General features: G+C 39.0%; 1 protein-coding gene across 2 annotated transcripts; it reads left to right on the top strand.

The window, feature by feature from the left end:
• Nucleotides 1-5,290: 5,290 nt before the first annotated feature.
• Nucleotides 5,291-10,231, top strand: LOC103413575 (E3 ubiquitin-protein ligase MPSR1-like). 2 transcript variants are annotated; one of them, XR_011578607.1, is made up of 3 exons: nt 5,291-6,287; nt 8,634-9,067; nt 9,098-10,231. XR_011578607.1 is itself a non-coding variant. In XM_008352040.3 (2 exons), exons 1-2 carry the CDS (start codon nt 5,459-5,461, stop codon nt 8,642-8,644), a joined length of 840 nt encoding a protein of 279 aa, XP_008350262.3. In that variant the 5' UTR covers nt 5,291-5,458; the 3' UTR covers nt 8,645-10,231. The 2 variants fall into 2 exon arrangements, 1 of the variants encoding a protein (XP_008350262.3); XM_008352040.3 differs by having other exon boundaries at nt 8,634-10,231.
• The last annotated feature ends 299 nt before the right edge of the window (nt 10,232-10,530 follow it).

Here is a 10,530-nt window from a genome sequence, read left to right as displayed (position 1 = left end):
TTTCCAATGGTTCAAATTTCATGAAAAATGGTGCAAAAACGAGCGAGAAATAGGCAGTTGCAGGTCTGCCCAGAATTCGGCGCCGGTGACAGAGTTCCTGCGTCTGGAGGTTGAAGATGATGCGCATGTGGGCGCGTGAGGCCGTGCCCTCCCCGGCGCGTGAGGGCGCGTGAGCCACAAGAAAAGTTTTCTAAAAATATCACGATGTTCGTGAGGTTGTGTAGGTCACATTGGTATATTCAAATACCAAAATTGAGCAATGTATGAGAAATTATTAGCTAGTTTTGTCTATGTGCTTTAAAATAACGTTTTTTATAGTTAATTCGCATATAGGTGAGACTTATCCCGAGGACGAGCATATCCAAGGGCGACTCGGGGGTTACGACCCGTCGACATATCAGTGAGTGGGCTTTTGTTTTCAGTATATACTTATATACTTGATATATTTCCCAGAAATGCATTTTTTTTGAAAGTATGTTTTGAAATAATATGCCAAATGCTTTTATATTCTGAATATGCGTTTCATGGTTACTTATATATAAATGTGGTGTTGTGGAGGCACATGTAAGTTCAGGTAAATTATATTTGGTTATATGAATCATCGATGATATGATATGTGACTGAATAATGTTGAGCTCATAAAACTGCACCTAGGGTGATTGTGATGTAGCCAGAGATGTGAAGTACAAGCCTATTTATTTACGTCACCTCCCTTACTATATGCTCATATTGGATCCAACTTAAGTGAGCAGTCTTGTCTTATAGACCTTATTTATGGTTCCGACTCGTAGGTGACTAGCGATTTATCGCCTGGCTATTATGAGAGAATAGAATTGAGCATAATTATATTTCACCCAATCTTGTCGTACAGACCCTTTTTAGTGGTTCCGACTTATATGCAGTATATTGTCGTATAAGTCATTGTAGTGACTCCGGCTAGATTGACTTTTGAGCTATGAATTTAGTCGTATAGACTACCACAGGGGTTCCGGCTAACATATCATATTTCTATGAAATCATTCTTACCTGGATTGTTTACTTTGTTATATTTTGGCATGGCATACATTTGAATATGATTATGTGAAGCATGAATTGAATTGATATGATTTCATGTACATATAAATTATGTATATGCTTATATCTTGATTCTGGGAAAATTTTACATGTTTTACAGCGAGGGGTTAGTATGTTGATAAAAGAAAATGATTTTGTAAAACAATTGTTTTTGCCCACTCACGTTTTCTGTTTTGCGCCCCTCCAGGTTTTAAGTAAGCTTGCTATTGGTGGTTTGAGGACGTCGGCAGTTCTGACTTATCCAAATAATAGTAGGACATTCCTGGTACTGTATAACTAGTACTTGTCCTACTGGACTGCACCTAGACTTTATGCTCTGATTAGGAGTGTTCACTGTTGTAACTAACTCCTATCACTTTCTGTTTAGTAGTGCACTCTAGTAATTTGGTTTTTAATTATTCGTATATTTCTTATCTTTATTGCTTCCACATTGTGCACATGGCTACGTTACTCTCACGTGACGGCCAGCATGCCTTGATCTCGGTCGGGGTGTGTCATTTATGGAGAAATATTCTCAAGACATTAAATAGGAAATAATATATTGAGATAATGAAGTAAGTATCCCTAATTGATTTAAATAGGGATTACTTACTAGAATGAAGTCAATCTTTAATTGTGAATGTATTAAAGATAAGATTTGGGTAATTAATCCTTATCTTTAATGTTTTGACTTTTCCTTGCCAATGGCAGGTAAGCTGTGGGCAGTATCTGAGAAGCCTACCCATTTAATGAGGGCAATCTTGTCTTTCTTGAGTAAAAGTCCATGTGTTGCTTCTAGAATTTTTGGGATTATTTTAGTCTCTACACCTACAACAATTGGCAGTATAGGAAGTAACTCAATTACTTATAAACACATGCAATGTCCCTTTTCGCATCAGTGTGAGATCCATTCTCAACACTTTCTTACACATGTATCATAGTCTTTTGGAATAAGCTTTCCTATACATCATCTATCATGCTTGTAATTGTTTCTGAAAAAATACAAACACTTTCGAATAAGTATAAATTCTTTTGGTTTCATGTTACATAAAAAATGGGTAAATTACATAGTAGCCCCTCAGGTTTGAGGTCTATTACAACCCCATACAACAACTTTAAAACATTTCACTTTCATACATCAAGTACCATTTTATTTCAAAATAACACATCCGTTAGATTTTCCATCCACTAGTCTGTTAAATGCTGATGTGGCTGCCACATTTGTGCTGATGTGGCTGCCATGTGGAAAAATAATAATTTTTTATACATTAAAAATATTATAATATTAACCTTATTAAAAAAAAAAAAACCATTAAAAGTCATCGTCTTCATCTCCACCCAACTTCATATCCTTCTTTCTCATTCTCCAGCCCACCCTTTCCGTACTGTCTTTCTTCTCTTGGCCTCCCCCCCACCCCACCCTACCCAAAACCCTAAAAAACCCAGCTGTAGGAGAAGGAGCCCCTTCTTCAATCTTCATCTTCCTTCCCCAAACCCAGTCTTACACCGACCCATCAACCACCACCACGCCGGAGTAATCCCGTCCCTCATCTTCCTCGCTGCCCAGACATCAACCTCTGCCCAACCCTCATCTTCCTCGCTTCCGGTGTAATCCTGTTAACCACACCACGTCGCCGGCTGCAACACTTCTCCTCTCCCGCACAAAAATCTCATCTCTCTTTCGCTTATACCAAATTAAGATCCACAAACCAAGACGACCCACTCAACCTTCTATCTCACAAAATTGAAAAATCTCATCTGTTTTCTTTTCTTACTTGGGCTTATTGATGTATTTTTGTTGGTTTATTGGGTTATGTAGTTTTGATTACTGGGTTTGGTTTGCATCTGAAAACAAATTAAAATGTGGGCAAAGGTCGAAGAGGCGGAGCTGGTCAAGGGAAGCGGGGGAGTCGAGTAGCTCCTAGAGAAGAAGAGAGATGAGAGTGAGGTGGAGACGCCGGAGATGAGAGTGAGGGGTGGGCGGAGGCCATAAGAAGAGAGGGAGTAAGGAAAGGGTGGGCTGGAGAAGAAGGATATGAAGTTGGGAGGCTCTGGAGGGAGAAGGAAGGGGATTGGGTTTGGGTTTTTCTGGGTTTTTTTTTTAAATAGGGTTAATATTATAATATTTTTAATGTATAAATTTTTTTTTTTCACGTGGCAGCCACATCAGCACAAATGTGGCAGCCACGTCAGTATTTAACAGACTAGTGGATGGAAAATCTAACGGATGTGTTATTTTGAAATAAAATGGTACTTGATGTATGAAAGTAAAATGTTTTAAAGTTGTTGTATGAGGTTGTAATAGACCTCAAACCTAAGGGGTTACTATGTAATTTACCCCTTAGGTTTCCTATACATCATCTATCATGCTTGTAATTGTTTCTGAAAAATTACAAACACTTTCGAATAAGTATAAATTCTTTTGGTTTCATGTTACATAAAAAATTGAAAGTGCTTTTGATCATATATATACTTTTTTGAAGAAACAAATATCATATACTTTTTTTCCAAGGCACTTCAACTCCAACGTGTTTCTAATGAAACCACTTTTAGAAAAAAGTTTAGTTATTAACAAATATGCTTGCTACATAAACAATCTCAAAGAGCACTTACTTGTAATACAAACAAAGTCACATGAAACGTGTCTATCTTCAGAGAGATTTTTCAATGTGCCGGGAACACGGGCGATATGTCATATGTTATTATATAAGACAACTCCAATGGTCGAGGTTAAAACCTAAATTTTTAGCCCAAAAAATTTAGGTATTAACATAGAAACAATTTTTCTCCTAAAATGTGTTGGATTAAAATTTTAGCCCAAAATGATTAAAGAATAATTTTACCCTGATTTTTTTGGTAACTTTTTTGAAAAGTAAAATTTATGTGGATTATCCTAATTTATTTTGATGAACATTTAACCTAAACATATTTAAATTTTGATAAATAATGAAAATTACTAACCCTACCTTATTCTTGTACATATGCACCACATGAAAGAACATGAAAAACGCACAACATAACCCATTCGTAAACACAAATGCACCTAGGTGCATAGAAAGAAAAAAAAGGAAGAATTGTTTGACGAAAGCAGATTTTGTGTGGATGTTTGAACAATAACATAGGTATTTATAGACTTCACGGGCGAATTTTAATTTAAATTATTTTTTTAATTGTTTTAACCATTGAATTTAATTTTTGCTATTAAAAATTTGTGCATATTCAATCTCAACGGTTAGATTAAATGTATTTATTATTTTGATTTAAAAAAAAAATTGAAGTTGGACCGTCGGTTGAACCAACGGACAACCACGAGGGCCGTTCGATAAAAAAAATTAGTCGTTGGTTTTTCCGCAAGTGGCCGACGATGTCATCAACTGGGTCTTAATAACTAACATTGACTTATTTTCCAGGTCAAATTTTCCCCAAAAAAATTTGATCCAAAATATATTTTAGTCCAATGATTGGAGAAGCTTAGATGAGTTTAAAACCTTTTTTTTTTTTTAAACAAAAGATAGTATATACACTAAGGGAGTGGGGGAGTGAGCTAAGCCTGATAGCAGACTTACCAAAATAAAGTGGTTCAACTACGCCTTTGGCGAGAATCAAATATAAAATCTCTTACTTACAAATGAAAATGAATACTAATAGACCATAATACTAAGTAGACGAGTGAGATTAAAACTTAAAATTTTGAGTTTTAACGCTACCATTGGAGTTGGTCGGGGATAATTTTTTTTCAAGTATCCATGATTGATATTTGACACATTTGCTCGTGTTAAGAAACACCGGAAAATCTTCCTCAAAAAAAAAAAAAAAGAAAAAAAAAAGAGTAAAGACTGATAAATCCCCAATGGATTTGAGGTACCGTTTGGTACGTGGGACGGAACGGAACGGAACGGGACGAGCCGTTCCGTCCCACGTTTGGTGAGCCTAAAAACTGTGAAACGGGTTGTCCCATGGGACGAAATTTGGCTAATTTTTCGTTCCACCTCTTCCCCCTGGAACGACCCATTCCACATCCGTGGAACACAAATTTATAACATTTTATGACAAAATTTCGCCTTATCTTTTTTAATATTTACATCATCTGTTCCGTGACGTCCCATCCCATCCTGTTCCGTCCCGTCCCGTCCCTTCCCGTTCCGTCCCGTCCCGTCCCATCCCGTCTGCGTACCAAACGGTACCTGAGGGAACTTGGGTTAGGTGGGAGGAAAAACGTAATGACGAGAATGCCCTCATATCAGCAAGCCCAAGTCCAAAAGAAAGTCCAAGAAGTAGTCCCCCCAGCACTGCTGCCTGGTGGTGAGTGGGACGTCCCTGGCCGCCTCCTCCTCCCTCCTCTTCCTTCCCCTGCATTTTCCAAAAATTGCCAGAAAAAATTACCAAAAATTGGTGAAATCAGATTATGGATGATCACCATCATCAGACGTTCTGGTGCCACGAGTGCGACATGAGCGTGAGCCTCCTGCCTTTGCCCACTTCTTTTTCCCGGGAGAGGGAGAGGGAGAGGGAGAGGGAGAGGGACACTCTTCTCTGCCCTCACTGCTTCAGCGACCTCTTGGAGCTCATGGATTCTGATTCTCTTCAGCACGACTCCCTCATCCTCCAACCGCCACCACACCAGCCACATCCCCACAGCGATAACTACCTCCTCAACAGCCCATTCCTACATCGACTCATCCACCACCTCTCCACCCACCCCATCAACCACGATGACCTCCTCCCTTCTGCCACCGCCTCTTCCTCCTCCGTTCCCCCTTCCTCCCTCCCTGCCTCCAAGGCCTCTGTCGACTCCATCCCCACCCTCAAGATCACCTCCTCGATGCTCGATCGTGACCCTCTTCTCCTCTGCGCCGTCTGCAAGGAGCAATTTCTCCACTCCGTCGACGCCAAGCAGCTTCCTTGCAACCACCTGTACCACCCCCACTGCATTCTCCCATGGCTCTCTTCCCACAGCTCTTGCCCTCTCTGCCGCTTCCAGCTCCCCACCGAAACTCAGCACCACCAGCTTCAGCTTGGCCACCATACCCCCTTGCGATTCAACTTCGACAATGACGACGACGAGGACCTCAACGATTGGTTTACGGAATATGGGTCCTCCTCCTCCTATGGAACCAGTCTCCGTCCCAACTACATTTCGGCCGGTGGAAGACACATGGCCAACCAAGCACATTTGGGTCCTGCCGCAGCCCCCAATTTCAATGCCAATGCCAATGCCGATTCTTCTTTCAACGGTTGCTTTGTTTTCCTTTTCCTTCTCTTTGTCGTTAATCAAATCTTATATTGTTGTTGTCTGCTCTCTGCTGTATGTGTGTTGTATTGTATTAAGTTATGAATTGCTTTGCCTTTTGCTTGCATCTCTCTCAACACCCAGCTTCGTCTTTCAGCTTACTGAGTTTCTTTGATTGCTTTCTGCTCTGTACTTCACTAATCAAACAAATCAACGGTCTTATAGCTTTCAGCAAACTTGAGCATATCTTCTAGTCGTAATTAGCAGTTCCAAAAAACAAAGCCACCGTTTCAGACAAGTCTTTGAAGAAAGTTGGTTTTCCACCGTAAAACCAATTGTCAATATGAGGAGTAGCCCAACCTCTTATTAGCATTCATTCTCAACAGTCTTAACATGGACAATTGGAGATACATATACCCATTCACTACATTGCATCTAAAATTTTACAATACTTTTAAAGGAATAAATTTTAGTGAGTGTTGCTAGTTCGTTGGCTACCAAAGACTCATATTCATATCAATGAAAACATTATTTAGGTTTTAGATAGTTTCCAACAGTTTCCTCCACGATTTACTATACGACGTTGAGATTCTTGGATATAGAGAAGCAAAAAGCATTGGCCCTTAAATAATTAACATTTACTGGTGTATTGGTGCATATAAATTATAAAGCTATGATTAAAACTAGAAAATAGTTGATTTTTATGCAGGATTACTGAGTTGTAGGGTTAGAATACAATAGTAAACAATATTATGCATGGGTATGGACAACATTTTCCTGGGTTCTATTTTAGATCATACCAGAGATTATGCTTCCAGTGAAGTCAAGTCTCTGCGACTGCCAGTTGAGCTCATTTTGACTGTTTTGTGTGGGTGGCTTGAGTGTTATTCTTCTTCAAGCTGTTTCCTAGATGCTCCATTCTTTAGCTTTGTTAGTACTATCATGCCTAATTTATCATGGCTGAAACGTATGATCAGTGGTCAATAGTCTAGTCTGTTTACTTTCTTTTTCCTTTGGGATGCCTTTACAGGGTCTGTCCTAGAGACTTGTAAGGAAATCTACATCATTAAGAAATGACAATTGGTCAAAAAGAAAAAAAAAAAAAACTTGTCAAAGAAATATATTATTGAGTTTCAAAAGTTGAACCTTAGGCTTAGGGACATTACATGGTAAAAATTCTTATCATCGGATAAGCATACTGGGAACATATACTAATGTACTGGTTTAACATGGGAAGAAGATTCAGGTAACCTCCACATTGAGAAGTTGTAGGGGGAAATTTTATCTGTAGAGTTGAAGAAATAACTCTACTAGAAAACCATGGAAACTTTGGAATTTGATGGATTGCATTTCGTAATATTTTGGGCCTTTCTCTTTTGAAAAAAAGGACCTCTTTACAATGACCAGGAATGCTTTTTTCAGATTTCTTTTTCTGTTCACAATCACATATATAGTAAATTATTTTTTTGAAACTCCTTCCTCAATGTGGGGTTCCATGACCTGCTGGTCCCCCACTCAGGCCTGTCCTGTGCCTATCGGATTTATTGCTGAGGCAGGGCATGAGTTTAGGCTCCTATTAGATTGCTAAGAAGCTTGAACAGCTTGGAAGTCACTTTTGTGGTCTGATATGCTCTTGGATTGTTTGGAGAAAGTTAATGTCATCGGCCATTTAGAAAGGTCTTGGTTTAAGGGTTTACTAAAGCCATTTTATTTTGCTTGGGTTTGGTTGTGCACCTATGCCCAGTTGCCCACCTGTACCATTTTCCCGCCCACCTTATATTGATTTGCCATCCATATTTTAGTTTTATGAGTGCTACTATTCTTAAACCACAAGTGCCGGATAGTTATATCATTTTCCATTTTAATGAGCTAGTCTTTTCCATTTTGCCTCAATCACACTTGGCTATTCTTTTTGCAATCAACAAATTTCTACCCGTCATTGTGGTTCGTGTGTTATATTTATATTGAAGTCTGTACTGGGAGGATTTTCTAACAGGACATATTCAGAATTTGGGATTAGTATATTCAAGGTAACATAAGTTGCCTCGTGTACCACCTTCAAGGTTCTGGTAAGTGCAGCCTGAAGTTGGGGCGAAATCTTGTTTTCTTTATTTTGCTTTGTTATTCTAGTAGTTTTACTCCAGGCCAAAACAAGACATTGAAATTGTCTGCATGGGGAATCTTTCGGAACATATCCAGCCTAGCTTTCTATGCTTAAATGGTGATGGCCCAAGTGGGGTTTACTTTTTATGTCACCTGAGATACATTTGATCAGTTTTGAAAAGCTAAAAGAGCAAGTGTTGTAGTTTGTAGATTTAACTAATGTATCTATTTGAATATGTGAATGCAGGGAATTTATAGCAGAAGTGTTTGAGGAATGTTGATTGTCCTGATAAAACTCAAGTGTAAATCTGCAGAGGATTGTTCCTTGGTGTAGGTCAACTGTCCCCATCTCCCCCTTTCAGAGCTGGGGGTTCAATTTTCAGTTAATAAATGGAAGGATTGTCCGCCTCTTTGGTTTGGTGATGCATGAAATCAAAGTTGTTTTGAAGCAGTGGAGTTTGTGAGGTGCCTGTGGTGATGTGTGTTGTGGATGTGAAGCAGCTTATCCACCCAGGAATGCAACTTCTGTTTTAACAATCCACGGCTCTACATTGTGCATTGTGGCCGCCACCTTTTTTTTTTCTTCTTCTTTTTCTTAATTCTTTAGATTTTCCTAGCCTAAGCCTCTTATTAGAATTAAATGTGCTAGTATGTTTTTTGGTTAAGAGGATGATTGAAAAGGTGAATGGATATAAGAGGATGATTGAAAAGGTGAATGGATATGACTTTTTGGATTTGACGATTTCCAATTTTTCCTTTAGAAATGTGATATGAATGGAGAAAAACCGTTAAAAAGGAATGGTCAAGTCAATTAGGTTTCATGTCAAGGCGTGAAAGAGAGAGAGAAATTGGTTTTGCTAAGGACCAAGTTCAAGTTCAAGTTGTGGCTAATTTTATGGTAGAGCCGTGGAAGGAATCACTAGAACGAATTCAAACTAGTTGCCTCCTTCCCTTCCCTTTCCTTGCAAACTCACATTTATTCATATATTTACAGCTCAGCTACTGGTTTACTTTTCAACTTTCAATAAATGGTCAACATAATAAGCACGTAAGCACAAGTTCTAGATTGTGACGGCAAGTCAAAAAGGTTGGCTTGCTTGCCTTCCAACATCCCATGCCATGTTTTCCATGTTCCATTTCCCCTCCCCTCCCTACCTCCTTCCCTCCCGCCCTCCATAATCCCATCTCTATATATATATTTATGAATACTTGTTTGGATATATAGTTTTGCTTCCAATTCATTCATTCATTCAATCGTCCACTTCCACCCAATTAAAGTTGTCTGATTTAATTTTGGGAAATTATGATGCTGATGATGATGGAAAGCAGCTTCGCAGATGTGCTGGTGAAGGTAGGCATGTTCATCCTTGTTCAGGCCTTGGTATATCTCATCCTTTCCAACTCATCCAATATCTTCTCCAAAACTACCAAGAGGTCCCACAGCTTCAAACCAGCTCGCTCTGTTAGTATTCGCCGGATGCTTGCTGCTCTTTCTGACTTACCCGCCGGCGGCGAGCTCTCGCCTTCAACAAACTCAACGGACATGAACACGATGATGATGCACTCCCCTAACAGCAAAAGTAGTAGCCAAGAAAACTCAACCGCTCGATTTTCCCAATTAAATTAAGCACATATGTGTATGTGACATGTATGTCCATTTGAATTTAAATTTGTTTTTTCACACAAGATTGTTAATATTCTAGGCTAGCTATAGCCCCCACACCATTTTGCCTAAATTTGTTTGTGAGTTGAGAGATTATTCATTTATTCTTTTGGTTTAATGTCTTGTAATATGTAATACTGGGTGTATATTGGTATTAGAATTTTGAAACATTATTTTGAAAATTGGAATGAATTTTGATACCTGTGTGTGAATGCGTGCGAGCATGCTAGAATCCAAAAAGTAATTAAATTTCACAAGGAAACCAATCACCGCCTATGATCTATCCACTAAATCCACCAGCTATTGAAATAAATTGAAAAAAATTTGCAAGTGGACAAGGGCATGATCGATCATTGATCACACTCCTAAACCAAGCGCTAATCAGAAATTCAGAATCAGTTCAAGGCTCAGGAGGCCAGGATCATCTAGGCATGGAGCTAGGCTTGTGGTCGTTCCTTTGCATACTTGTTACAGCTAAAGT

This window comes from Malus domestica, chromosome 02, assembly GCF_042453785.1.
Source record: "Malus domestica chromosome 02, GDT2T_hap1".
NCBI lineage: Eukaryota > Viridiplantae > Streptophyta > Magnoliopsida > Rosales > Rosaceae > Malus > Malus domestica.
This window is presented reverse-complemented; position numbering and strand designations above follow the sequence as displayed.